Source organism: Cheilinus undulatus, linkage group 11, assembly GCF_018320785.1.
Source record: "Cheilinus undulatus linkage group 11, ASM1832078v1, whole genome shotgun sequence".
Taxonomy (NCBI): domain Eukaryota; kingdom Metazoa; phylum Chordata; class Actinopteri; order Labriformes; family Labridae; genus Cheilinus; species Cheilinus undulatus.
The window spans coordinates 38615784-38631138 of NC_054875.1; the positions used below are offsets into that span (position 1 = coordinate 38615784).

The following is a 15355-nucleotide window of genomic DNA, read 5'->3' on the forward strand; positions in this document are numbered from 1 at the left end:
TTTGGTCCATATTGACATGATAGCATCACACAGATTTGCCAACTGCACATCCATGATGTGAATCTTGCGTTCCACCACATCCCAAAGGTGCTCTTCTGGATTGAGATCTGTTGACTGTGGATTACTGGAGTACAGTGAGCTCTTTGTCATGTTCAAGAAACCAATGTGAGATGATTTGAGTTTTGTGATATGAAAGTAGCCATCAGAAGATGGACTGTGGTCATAAAGGGATGGACATGGTCAGCAGTAATACTCAGGTAAGATGTGGTGTTTGAACAATGCCCAGTTGGTACTAAGAGGCCCAAAGTGTGCCAAGAAAATATCCCCCACAGAATTACACCACCACTAGCAGCCTGAACCGTTGATACAGAGCAGGATTCATACTTTCATGTTGTTTAATTTTGACCCTACCTACCGTCTGAGATGTGTGTTGCTTTGGACAAAAGCATCTGCTAAATGACACTGTAACTGTTAACATCTCAATATCAAAGTTGATCTGAGACTCATTAGACTAGGTAATGCTTTTTCAGTCTTCTATTTTCCAATTTTGGTGAGCTTGTGTGAAGTGTAGCCTCAGTTTCCTGTTCCTAGCTAACAGGAGTGACACCCAGTGTGGTCTTCTGCATCTGTAGCCCATCTGCTTCAAGGTTCAACATCCTTTGTGTTCAGAGATGGTATTCTGCATACCTTAGTTGTAACAAGTGGTTATTTAATTTACTGTTGCCTTTCTATCATCTCTAACCAGTCTGCCCATTCTCCTCTGACATCAACAAGTCATTTTCATCCACACAACTGTCGTTCACTGGATATTTTCCCTTTTTCTGACCATTCTCTGTAAACCCTAGAGATGGTTGCACATGTAAATCCCAGTAGATCAGCAGTTACTGAAATACTCAGACCAGCCTGTCTGGCACCAACAACCGTGCCATCTTCAACAGGTGTACCTAATTAAGTGGCCTGTGATACCAGATTTGGGTACTCACTGATACGGAGTACAAAAATAAACACTATAATGTTTTTAAGATTATTTTGAAGGTTAGTATTATTTTGAGCAGCTGTTCCTTGTCCCTTTTCTTGAAAATTTTAGTCCTACTTCTTTACTTTTGGCATCCTCATTTATGTTGGAATACCACCAAACTGCATAACCCCAACTCTGCCAATGTAATAAGAGGCAACCTTGATGCTTTGAGATGGCGCAGACTACAATATCTACAAAGTTTTACAAGTAAGAGTACTTAGACTTGGTATTGGCACCAGTGCCTGACACAAGGCTTGGGTTTATTTGGGTTTTTTCTGATACCAGTGCTAAACAGAACTTTATGAAATGGCCTCTGTGCCTAAATGGTGTCTGAATCTGTACTTTTAAGGAAAAAAGAGTGTTGAATGTAGGGAGAGAATAAAAGCCATCTAAGTATTGGAAATGATCCTGAGAAATATCTTTAGAAGATTCCAGTAAAACATGGGATATAAAGTAAGTGCAGATAAATCACACTAAGTCCATAACATATTTCTTGCCTTTCGTTTGGAGTGGCAATGGTTCGCGTTGGGGTGGTGGAGTACTGAAATGAAGCATCAAAACCTGTGTAGTAGTTTGATTTGCATGTGATGGTACGGGTACCATGACGATACCAGATTCACAGTCTGCTGCAAAAAAACTTGGAAATTGTCCTGATTCAGAAAGAAACTGCATCAGACCAGTCTACCTGACATGCTGTTTCCAGCTACAAAGCGCCAACTAGTCAGAGGTTGAAACACCTGACAGCAACAGTGTGCTCATACTAGTATATGAAATATACAAATGCTAGGGATGTACAGATGCATCTATTTAGAGTATAGAGTAGAGTACAGATGTTAAGCTGTGCGCAGGCATTGCTCAAAAATGGACAGAAAAGTGCTAAACAGCAAGACATATTTTTCTTGTTGTTGCATATTTGTTCGTCCACATTGGTCGTATATGTTTGCAGTCTGTTTCTTGATGACTCTGGTGAAGGCCACAAGCTGAAATGCATCTGTTTGATAAAGTTGTCCTCTAAACTTCTATTTAAAACGAGCACAGTAAGAGTGCCCTTCTGGTTTGTGCTTTCCAAAGTAACACCCCAGTTTAGCATTTCTCTAAAGAAACTCCCTTCATTTGTACAGAATACTTAAATCTTGAATTCTTCCCGTACACTGAATCAAGTCACCTGTGGGGAGGCTAATTAGGGTGAAACTTGAGAAGAATGACAGAGCTTTGACAGCAGGGAGATGCGGCCAACACGCAGCACATGCAGTACACGCTTGGTATGAAAGCAGTGATCGTGCGGGTCAGAGCGAACACGCACTGCAGCTGCACGCTGCAAAACACGCTGATCTGATACTAGGATTGTCACATCAGTATTGGCCCTAATTTTCACAATTAATGGATCTCTAACAATCCCCTTGTGTTCACCTGTACACATATTCTGCTTTAAAATTCTTTAAAAAAGGCTGCATGGTGGAGCAGTGTTTAGCGTCGCCTCACAGCAATAAGGTTCCTGGTTTGAATCTCTGTTGGACAGGGCCTTTCAGTATGGGGTTTTTATGTTCTCCCCATACATATGCAGGTTCCTTTTGGGAACTTCGGCTTCCTGCTAATCAAAAGACATGCTCGTTACAATGATTGACACTAAATTGCCCGCAGGCGGGAGTGTGAGTGTGTCTGTTTGTCTCTATATGTCAGCCTTGTGATTGACTGGCGATTCGTCCAGGATGTCACTGCCTCTCGCCCAGTGACCGCTGGGATTGGCTCCACACTTTCAAACAGGAGAAGTTGTGTAGATTATTGATGTATGGAATTTCGTAGAAATTAAAAACTTGTTTTAATGTAAATGCAAAGCTCTGCACATGTGCAGATACTTGGAGCTATCACATAATTGGATAACACAAGAAACAATGATGTATTACCATATTGATATTTTTCCACCTCTATGCTCTGTTAGCAAACCAAACAGTATTAGTATTTTTTTCTCTGTTATAAACTTTGAATTTATTATTTATAACTGCTTTAATTAACATGTAGCATATCCTTTGTGTAAGTGCTTTAGTAATATTTAAACATCCAGGATGCCTGTCCCCACATGACACAAACAATAACTACGCTCTAGTATTAATGCTCATCAATATTTCATGCAACACTCCATTACACCACCACTTTATAAGTCACTTCAGCATCCTGTTACAACACCGCCGAGTACAAGTTCAAAGTGAATCCTCAACACTTGCTGAGCTGCATACATTTTAAAATCATTGTAGATTATCAGCGCCAGGACTACACGGTGTATGTTGTGATATTGAGATTATATATAATCTTGGATTTGATTTATTATGATACAGATTAAATGTATTCCTCTTCCCAGAAGCTGTACGACTATTGAGTTACATAATTTAGTATTATAATCTGATTGTTGTGGCTAAATGAAATGAACAGTGGACGTCTGTAAAGTACCTGCGGGCAACAGGAACAATGATTTTTCATTCAGAGAGATTTATGTCTTTTGTAATGCTCAAACAAAAAATAATCTAAAGTTGTTTTTATAACCTAATTAAAGAGATTATTTAAATATTGCACAGACTTCCTTTCCTCCTGAACATAACAGTCTTAAAAATATTTCAGCCGTAGCTGTTTAAGGCATGTTTTATAATACTGGACGTTAAAGCTTGAAAGTTTCTGCCATTTTCCTCTATGGCTGAAAACTAGAATTCTATTTTTTTACACAAGAAGTTCTATTCTAGTCATATTTTCAACCTTGTTTAAGAAAAACATGGTTTAATTGTGACTTTGGGCAGCAGAACTACACTATTCACCATCCTAGAGTTAAGCCCAAAACTCAGTGGCACTGCACTGTCGTGTGATATGATGCACTCAGTTGTCGCCCTTAGCATACATTGGTCAAACTCCCCACCAAGTATTTGATGCCACAGCCAGTGGGCCTGCCTTTGAGTTAAAAAAGGATAGAGCAGTGGTTTTTCACCAGCAGCTGAGGCCCTTCTACACCTCGAACAACAGATGACGCTAAAATTCTTTTCCTGTCTTCTCAAACGGAGCAGCTACTTGGCAGCTGAGATGTACAAAACAGCTGTTTTCTCAGGAAAACACTCGACCACGCCGGGGATAGAGCAGCGACATAAGTGCTGCGACATGGCACCTGCGACATGGGGGTTTGTTCGTGGAAAAAAATGGGGGCGATATTTTGGACACGCTTCGGACAGTGCTGGTTTTGGGCTTAACACTGATTGGTGGAGCCTTGACCTTTGTCTGGCAGCTTCTACTGGTGAAGTTAACGGTCTAGGAAAAAGTGGGCAGTTGAGGACTTTGCACACTGAGTCTGTTTTTTTTTTGTTTGTTTGTTCTAATTTTTTGCATGTTAAAAAGAAAATCAAGCTCATGTTGTGTCAATCATGTTTACAGCTGGATTTAACAAGTTTTATGAGACGGTACTATTTAAACCTTTATTATTCAGTTGCATTAAACCCAAAAAGTACTTTCAATGACATCGAAGTTCTGGGTAAACCCCTCCAGTTTGTTAGAGTTGGCCTCAGCAGCAGGAAGCAGTGGTGCATAAACCTTAAGAGCAACAAGGCGTGTTGTGTCAGAGGGCGGCAGACCTGCAGGCTGCCTGTTTGATCCTGTCCAGTTAGAAGAGCAACATTAAACCAGTGTGCCATGGCAGCAAAGGCCCAGCACCTCTGACCTCTTGTGTTAATGTGTAACCCTCCCACGCCACAGCATTTCAGCAGGAGTATGACTATCAGTGCTGTTTGTTAGACTGAGAAACTAAGAAACACCAGTACCTTAGCATCAACTTTACAACTACTGACCCATTTAGGAGTAGAAGTAATCCATTCTCTTATGTTAATGTGGGTAGACTGGCTGAAAGAACAGAGTCACCTTCTGATGTCAGATAACAAATCTGGGCGACTCACAGTTCGTCTATTACCTGGTAACACGGTTACTTAGTTGCAGAAAGGAGCTCAAGCTAACCAGCGCCATGCGATTAAACCTTACTCCCACTTAGTGAAAACAAAGGAGCTCATATGAAAGTCCAACGCTGGTCTGAGTCTGAGCATGTAAGCTGCTTTAAACCTGTGAGTGAGTGTGTTATTTACTTTACCCACACTTGGTTTAGAAGAAAACTTCCTCAGACCACTCCCATCACATCCTTCAGGGTTTGCAGCACAATGGGCAAACTTCATTGTCATTATCTTTTGTGGACGTTGAAAGGAAACACAAACACGAAACCCTCAAGTCGCTGAGCGGCGTTGACGTATAGGACACTGTCATCGTGATAAGGAAACATGTAAGGAAATGTAGAACTTACATTCAGGGTTGTTCTTTGTGTTGTCAGCAAAACACAGACATGAAGGAGTAAATGTACAATCTTTTCAACTGAAACTTTATTTAAACAGGGATAAAAAAATAACTGGGATGTTTCATCATAAAAATTAGTTTGATTTTGTTATAAGTTGCAGGGTTGGTCTGAACCAAACTGCCATGTTATTGTTTATTCATGGATTTATTTTGATGTGTTCTTCATATGTATTTCTTATTGAGCTAGTTAGATGAAGTGTGGCTTCGTCAAACTTGTATTGAAACTTTCTAGGATGTTCTCTTGTTAACTTAGCTCACATTGGCCTGATTATTTCAAGTAAATTCACGTCTTTTCCCGGAATTCCTAATCCTCCATTAATTATTGCGTCATGACTGTGCCTACGTCTCACTCTTAATTACTATCTGTCCTTAATAGAGTGAGCATTCAAGCTGTTGTGATGAAGGTCTTCTGTATGAGGCTGTTTTAGAGTAAGTCTAAGTCAGCGTGCTCAGTTTAATCTGATGTAAACAGACCTCTATCTCATCAAACAGAGTTCAGCAAGGACATAATCAAGCAGAAGCTAGGTATCTGAGGACAGGGACACGGTGGGCTGTCATGCCATCTAACACCAATTATTTCAGTAGCTAATCTTAAGGAAGGGGACTTTTTAGTCTCACAGTAGATCAGATAGCTGTCTTCTAAGGGCCTGCATTCATTTTCTTTCAAAAGACTTTACTCCCTATATGACAATCAAACTTAACGATCTAAAGGAAGTAAAAGAGGTAACAAGTTCCCATAGGTGAACCTGTGGAAAGATCATTACTGTGGGGCAGAGCTGCACAATGAATCTAACCGCAGTCACAATGTCAGGCTGTGCAATTACATAATGGCATGAAAGCAATTATTTTTGTATTAAGTCATGCTTGTAAGATTCACAAAAATGCCTGCAGAAGGCGTTTGAGTTTACAGCAGTGTCATTATTGCACTTTGTAGAAGTTTCTTTTTTTTTTTTTTAAAGGGAAAAATATTAAGTTATTGTGAAAGCTGTACTGTAAAAACTTCAGGCTTTGGATTTTTATGCCACTAAATATGCTTTGAGTTGAGAAAAACACACGTCATTTTTCCCTCCATTTTCCTTGATAACCAAGCAAGTAGGGCTGGGTATTGCCACTGATTTCCCGATTCGATTCGATTTGCAATTTGATTCAATTTGATTCGATTTAGATTCATTGAGGGATATTACAGCTACTGTACCTGTTTTGCTTGAATATGCACTGGTGTCTTAGAGAACTAATGGCAGAAATGATACTTTCAGTTGAATTATTAATGAGAAAACTTCTAACTAGGCACAGTATTTAAAATATTAAAGTTCATACTAAAAACTGACCCCAAACATGTTTCCTGAAAATACTTTTTATTGACATTTGATCAATCAACACAATAAAGTGCAACATAGACTTAACAGTCAGTAATAAAAGATTGATCTTTGAATAAAATGAATCGATATCGAAAATTTAAAATAAAAAATCGATCTGAATCGGAAAATCGATTTTTTGAACCGAGCCCTACAAGCAAGTAGACTCATGATACCATTGATGTAAAATACTGTATTGGCAATCTTGAATTCCATGCTGTCTAATTTAAACAGAGTCAATCACACACTATAAACAAATAATTAAGCACCACTCTGAGGATTCACTTACAACTTCTTTACTGGAAGGCTGCAGTAACTAATTTTTACTGTTTTTTTAAAGTTCATTTTATTTATTTATTTTTTGAAAATGGCTTTATTTTAGTTACTATGGTATGATAGCTATTTTAAGCCTTAAAAAGCTTAGAATTAAAGGGAAAAAGCTGGGTGGCCTGAAGCATTGTTTTTCAAATAGTGGGTGAGGACCCAAAAGTGGGTCACAAAGCATTTTTTAGTGTGTCACAGATGTCTGCCTGGAAAAAATATAGATTAGGTTAGAAAGATGCTTTAAAAAAGTATGGAAGTTAAGACAAAAATGTGTCAAAAAGTCTATGATGTGCTTTTATTGTGATGGAAATGTCCATATTTTTTTGCCAAGACATCCAGTTTAAGCCACATTTTTCATCTAAAACATTTAGTTTTGATTGAAAAATACAAGAAATTTGGGTCATGAATTATGAAGGAGGTGGTTGTGGGTCGAAACCAGTAGAAAACCACTGGCCCAAAGTGTTTATTCTAATACAAGAGGTTACATATAATATATGATTATTGGAGCTATATTGTAGCATAAAGAGCTACTTTGATCTCTGATCCTCATTATTCAGTGCTGGTTGGGATGACACAGACTAGTCCAGTGAGCCAGCTGTTGTTGCTAACTGCTGATTAGCCCAGTGTAGCATGTCTATGAAGATTGGTGTTGCTGCAGTGCTTTACCTTTTTTATTGCATAGCTTGGACTCCTCACTTTCTAAGGGGTGTGTATTTAAAACCTGTCGTCACAGCGTTTAAAGCCATATTGATCCTGTAACTTCTGTAGGTTTCATGTATTTACTAGGCGCATGAGACGATACATTGCCACATCTTTTTCTTTTTCTAGCCCAGGCGTACAATATATCTGTATCATGTTGGAAAATATAGTGTAACATTTAAAATAAAAAGACTTTCCTGGTTATGTGCAAACGAAGTCCATTATATAATCATGTCAGTCAAAACTGAAGATGCGAGGCCCTCTGATGTGAAATTAAACAGTGGTCTGATGTCCTGATGAAGACTGGTTTGAGTCTAAATGCTTAGACCATCCCTGTTTAATAAAAGACTTACATAACATCAGAGGGCCTTGGATTCTGATTTTTGACTGACATTTTTACTATGGACTTTATCGCAAGTCACTTGGCTGGACACTCAGTTATTTGCCGTTATGACCTCTGACCTCATCCTTGAAGAGCGCTTCAACCCTTTCGCACCTTTTCATTCATTTTTCAATCCTGTGCAGCACTCGCCCTGTCCTGTCTACGGTGTAAAACTGAATTTCCCCTGGAGGGATTACAAAAGGATTTCCTAATCTCAATCTTATGAGGTTGACAAGATAATGCTCTTAAACTTAGCTACAGGGAATATTTATGTATATGTCTCGCCAAATTCAAAATTCAGCTGCGTTATTTTCATATTTAGTCATTTTCTGTGCACTACAGAATATTGATCAGCATTTGCCAAATCCCAAAATGATGTAAAAGTTTAAAGCAGTGTAAAACTTTCAAATAAAACATGAAACAGAAAATATGTGAAACTCCGACCTCTTAATCAGAGAATTGAAGGTATTAAGCCTTTCAGAGTGAATGCAGCCTTAGTCAGAGTAAAACTTCCAAACAGGATTTTTGGCCAGCAGCTTTTAACGTCATTCTTTGAAATACTCAGGATTATAACTCCCCACTAGTGTTAGATTTATGGTCACCTCATACTGCGTGCCTCTCATTTTCCTAGAAAATACAGAGTGAAAGGTCCAGTCACCCAGAAATCATCTGTTCACTCCAGCCTTTCATACCTGGCTCTGCCCGAAACAAAGTGAGCTAAAGTGGGGACTAACTAGTCTGTATGGAGCACGACGGAGCCGTATGACACAACACAGTGAGATATTTAATAACAGCATGTAGATTGTAATTTACTGCCATTGTGGGACTATTCTGGACTAACTTGTTTATGTTCCCTAGAGACTGGAGACACTCATCGTGGCAATTATCATCACCCTGGATTCATGTTTCTCCTCACATGGACAAACAAAAAAAGCTATATCCCTTATCTCATAAATTTGTAGGCTGTAAATGCATAACTAAAGCATTTAAAACCCATCGACAACTGTAACAGCCCTCAGATATGTGTCAGATAAGATAAACCAACTTGGTTTCCTTTACTGAAGTAAAGAAAGGCAGATCATACATTTATTTAGAAGGATCCCTGCATGGGAAAACAGGCTTGATGTGGATGTTTTGTGGTTAAAGCTGTCATCCCTCTGAGGTGTGTGGCTGGAAAAAGAAAACTCAAAACACAGCTGAGCAGGTATGCACAGGCTGAATCACATATCCAAATTTTATTGCTTTCCTCGTTAAACTCTGTTAGCCTTCCTGCATCCAGCTTTATACATCTTTATGTGGAGGTTGTTTATATGCTGCAGGAGAAGGAGGAACATTCTTCTGCTGCTGCTTTTTTTCCATCCTCCTTGCAAAAAATATGTCTATTGACTTTATACATTAAACAGGACATGTTAGAAATACATAAAAGCATATAAAACCTGCATAATTCAGTTTACCCTGCATGGAATATAGAGAAGCAGTGTTGTCCTTCCACCACAGCCTCACTTCAGAGAGGGCAAATGCTAATAAAGAACTATGAACAAATAATGTAGACAACTTGTTAAGTTTCTGTCAACATTTAGTCTTATTACAGCAGAAAAAGAAGCTGTAAGAAAAAGTTGTTTAGAAACTTAATCTTTTTAACTGTTTGTTACACCTACTTTTCCAGCAAAAATTCAAATTTTGTGCACGAGAGGGAAGGCTACAAGAATGCTGTACTTTAATGCAGATTTACTTTGAGCGAATTTGACTCAAGTAGAAATGACATTTCTGGTCAAAGATTACAATAATTGTAATTTTACCTTTATGGCAACACGAACATTTGCAGTAAGCATGTTGGAAAATCTGAATTAATGGCAGAAAAGTTATTTTATTTTAAATTATAGCAAGAAATGCTTTTTTCACTCAGCATGCATACATTTTAAAAGTAGAAGTGTTACAGCCACGCTCTAGCACCATTTTGATGCCGTCCATTGTAGCCCATCCTATGAGCTCATATCAATCAGTGCCCATGTAGTAAAAAAAAAAAAAGATAATTTTTGCTTTTTTTATTTAGGACTGACTTGTTACAAGCAACTAAAGCTAAAAGAGATTCTTTATCAGTAGTATATTTATAGCACTTAAATCTTCATCACAGTTAGGGTTGGGTATTAATTGGATTTATTTTGTTACCGGTGTTAAATCGATACTTTTTATACAGTGCCGATGCTGTAACTGTGCCTGAACTGATACTTTTGAGACAAAAAAGTGTGTTGAAAGTCAGTGAGAAAAAAAAAATCTGTCTAGGTATTAAGGCTGAATGATTTGGGAAAATAATTCAATTGCGATTTTTCTACCCAATATTGCAATTGCGATTTGAAATGCAATTATTCCTCAAGTCCTCAGCTTATGTATATTCCAACAAACACAAGCAATCAATCATTCTATATTACAATGAACACAATATGAGACTAAACAAGGGCTGAACAATTTTGGGTAAAAAATTATAAATCTGATGATTTTGACTCATATTATACACTGGAGATGAATTGTTGTATTGCCATTCTCATATCTAGCTCTTAACTGCATGTCATTCCCCACTCTCTCATCCCTGTTTGCTGGCTCTATCCACTGTCTTGTTTCTACAACAAAGGCTAAAAAGCCCCGTAATTAATCTTTTTTTTTTTTTTTAAACACACACAAAATGGGTATCAATATTTGATTTATCATAGAAGTTTAAAATTTTTGCATCTCAACAACCTCGTTGAAACATAGCCAGTTACAAAACAATTGAAGGCAAAGACAACAAATTCCAGGTGTAGCAAGTTTAATAATTTTCAGGCCATGGGCTACACAAATGACAAAACTGAAAGCCAGAACATCTGCAGATTTTCCAGCTTTACCACAAACAATATCAGCAAATAAACGACATGCTGCTTTTCCTACTTAGACAAAGTTTAGGTTTAAAATAGGCTCAAGTTTACCTTTAAATGTCAGGATATATTCTCTATTTATTTGTTGCCAATCATACAAAAGGAAATTAATTATTCAATCTGATGAGCTCTTTTATGTATGTATTTTTTTTATGTATGTATCTGGTCAAGTTATAATTTAATCTCCAAAATGATTAGCAAATTCACTGCTAATGAAAAAAATCAGCTAGCACCCCAATAGATAAAAGTCACAGAAGAGAGAAATTCAGAGTAGAGAAAGTGCAGACAAAGTGGCTACATGGAGAGGGAAAGGGTGCAGCTCTCATCCTGTGTCTGCTTCCTTCCTCTCATCTCTAAAAAGAGGTCCGTTACTACAGCCTGTAGACTGCACAGACTCACAGAATACACACTAGGCTCCAGGAATCGAATCAGAGTGAGATATGAGGTAGTTGCTTTAGTTGCTGTTGGCGAGGTCAGATGCACTACTCAGCACTTTTGGTTAAGGGCATTGTTGCCCCACTTATCGCTGTTATCTCACAGCAAGGCTTTACTGAAGCTCACAGTTGAAGCTTGAGGGATGTACATGCAAACAGGTTTACTAAAGTGCCAATTAAGTCAGATTCCACACGTCCTTTACTGTATACAGGCCCCTTGCAGGTTTAGATCCTACTGTAAGATAAACTCCTCACTCCTTATGGCTGCTGTATTTTCATCAAACACTGAGATTATACTCTGCATTTCTGTACAGCCTGTCTTCTGGATTATATCTCTGCCATAATACATATGTAATCTTTAGACAGCCCATACGCTGCTGATTTAAAGGCTGAGCGACTGACCCAAAGTGCATTCTGCTCATGGCTTTAACTACTGACTGACTCACTCAATATGTTGTTGATGTTTCTGCGGCCATGTCTGGCGAACACTGTACGTGCTAACTGTGTTGTTTTAACTTTCCTGTGTGGTTTCAGAAGGTGTGAGTGCTTCTCCATGGGAATAATATGATCTGAAGAGAGTTTGTGTTTTGTTTTCAGCAGGAGGAAGAGGACCCAGACAGAGGGCAGCCCTGCATGCGCTGTGGGGATCAGTGCCCTGGCTTCCGTGTACATGGATGGAGGTATGAACCTTTTAAGCTTTACCAACACTGTCTGAGACCTTGGCAGGAAATGTTTGTCTCAAACTTTACATTACACCTTCTCCTGCTGCTGTTTGGATCTGGTGCAACATCAGATAACAATCATCATCTCTTTAAAAGCTCTTTTTTTTTTCGCTGATTTGCATCAAAGATTTGCCTTCTGGAACACAGGAACATTTTTATTATTTTCTATTATCCAAAAAGGGTCATCAAAAAATATTTTGATCATTTACCATGTGTTTTAAAAGAATATGATCACCATTTTATCAATGATCTAAAGTACTGAAAAGTACAAGAGCTTCAACAACTTTAGGTCATATTTGTTTCTAAAAGCTGCCTTGAAAAAAATGAAAACCGTCTAAATTTCAAAAACATACTGGCGACATTTCACTCCCAAAATGTGGCTTACATACTTGTGCTATTTTGTGCTCCATACTTGATTACAATTTTTGTAATCAGAAACAAGAAAGTACCTTATATAGGGTGTCTAAGCTTACTGTTTTTGTTAAAACTTCACTGTTTGATTTTAAGTTTACAAATTCAGAAGTTGTGTTGCATTGTGATCCATAGTTCAAGCTACTAATCCTTATCACCAAGACTGAAAAAAGTCTTTATATTATGGTCAGATAAAGTTTGTAAGCTTTTATGTTAGGCAAAATCTATTTTAAAAATTGACGTACACATTTTAAAGGTTTCTGTAAAGACCGGCTCTGACTGTACAGGGCCTTTCATGATACACCGTGCAAGAGCATGCGATAAAAATCTTGTCCCGTCCTGGCCAACAGCCTGGCCATGTTACAAGTGTGATCCCATATGCTGACATCATCACTGTCTCTACAACTGTGTGAGAGTTCAGAGAGGTCAAAGAGTGTCAATCATAGCTACAACAGAAGCGCTGTATGTGAAAAGAAGAAAGCAACAAACAATTATGAATTGGACTGGATCATGGATTAAACTTATGGACTCTCCCCTGGTGTATCAGGAAGAGGACAATATGGACCAGATATCCTTCAGATAGAGCCTGAGGAATGAATGTGATAACATAAAGAAAATTAGCCTAATTAGCCCAGCTAATGCATACAGTTTCACTGTATGTACACGTAAGATCTCAGGGGTGGGGTAGGAACACACTCCGGTAAATGGTGATGCAAAGATAAGGAGTAAAGTCTGTCCCATTGGTAGCATTAGGATGCACATCGTTGATGTCAGGTCAGGATGTCAAACAAGACAATGATGCGAGAAAAATGCTGACATGCTTGTCTTGTCGAGTCGTGGGGCGTCTTGGACACATCGTTGATTAGGCCATACTACAAAAGCGCTTGTTGTTCCTGATGCTAATATTTGGCCTAAATTTGTGTGGTCTGGGATGGCCTTTTGTGCCTGCCTTTGGACCATGAATAATATCAAACTAAGTCCAACATATTTACTCCATGTGTTGGTTGCTAATGTGTCACTCCTCAGTAAGGGCAGCAAGTGGCAGGCAGAGGAGGACAGAGCCATTCACAGACTGAGTCTGTCTCACAGCAATCACCGCAGATCGAGAGCCCAACTACTGTACTGTAGCTTGTAGATGCATTTACCCCATTCAGCGAGAGCACACGGTACTAAGAGAGTGATACAGCCTCATAGAAACTGCACTTTCTCTCAAAATGGAAGTCATCACAAAGGAGAAAGTTTTAAACTTTTTTTTCCTTTAGGAGATTCCAAAAGACAGACTGCAGCTTATTTTGTAGGGGCATTTTTGGCCTTAAAAGTATATCGAATTGTTCCAGGGGCACTGAATGTCACTGTATGTCTAAAGGACATCAACATACTACCACTGTAAATCAGCTTAGCTGTGATCTGTGTACACGATGAGTGCAGATATACATTAAGGGACAACAAACATGACCCAGTCAGGACACCACATGAAATCCACAGAGCCGATCAGCCCTCAGTGACCCCACAGACGTAAAGACCTGAAGCTATAGACTCATGAATGCCATTAAGCCCTGACATCTGCAACAGAAGCAGCTGCATTAAGTTTACGCTGTAATCTTCATGGGAAAACAGAAGCACTACAGAGCTGCAGGATTACTGAGTGACATCCTCCAACGAGAGTTTGAACTCCAACAGTTTAAACTTTAGACCTGTTCATGTGTCACTGCGGATTTTTGGTCTGAAAGTAGGATCACGTTCACACACAGAGATTTGTCACTTTTGTGGATGCATTAAAATGGATGAATATATCTTTTTAACAGTCTACACTTCTACTAATAATACAAACTTGAAAAATGTCTATAGCTCCATTTTTCAGATATCCCAATATTGAGAAAACTGTGACACGTTGGTGCCACTATCTGCTCCCAAGTGTTAAGAAGACAATAGCAAGGCAGGGAGAAAAAAAATTATAATTTTGGCTGACTTACAGACAGGCTGAGTGCCAGTATTATTTCCTGTCTTGATAATAAATTTGCAAGCATGTGAGAAATGGAGTTTTGGAAATAAAAGTCTTCCTCCTCTCTTAACTAAACTCAAAAGAAGAATGAAAAACTACATTTTATGAAATTATCAAATTTTATTTGTTTATTTAGAGTAAATGTAAGTGAAACTGTATTAAAGGGTCTTTTATATCATGTCATAAAATAAGGCCCCTGAATTTAACTGAATGATATCAAAATATTCTAAAGTTACGCTGAGATATCAGTTAAAACCTAGAGTGAAAATGCCCATCCATGTCCTCATCTTGCACTGACCAGTTTTCTGTACAGTCACATCCACTGTAAGATGCACTTCATGTAAAAAAAAAAAAAAAGTTGTTAGTGTCCTGTTTACTGATGTAACAGTATACCAGTATAAAATGCTAGCTCTCTTGACTGTTTTGTAGGAAGTCCATTCTGCATTTGTAGAGTTTAATAACAATGTAAGTCTCTGCAGCTAGATCACTTTTAATTCTTTAGATTTCTACTTTCTAAACAAAGCCTCTTGAAACACCAGCCTACACACATCTTACAGCAGTGAGATGAGGACTTGTTAACAGCTGTCAGACGTACAGCAGTTTATTTTGTTCTGTTAAGCAGCTTCTTGCATGCTTTCATCAGAGGCCCCCTTATTCCTCTCTCACTCTCTCTCCTTTAGTCCTTTAGTGGATTTCCAGCTGGTTGGGTCTCTCCATTAGTCTAATCCTGT

General features: G+C 38.5%; 1 protein-coding gene across 1 annotated transcript in view; it reads left to right on the forward strand.

The window, feature by feature from the left end:
* prickle3 (prickle homolog 3) overlaps nucleotides 1–15355 on the forward strand; it is a 47731-nt gene that overhangs the window by 1059 nt on the left and 31317 nt on the right. Inside the window, exon 2 of the mRNA XM_041798520.1 lies at nucleotides 12087–12169. Coding sequence (XP_041654454.1) covers nucleotides 12087–12169 — 83 coding nt within the window. The remainder of the gene's footprint in view (nucleotides 1–12086; nucleotides 12170–15355) is intronic.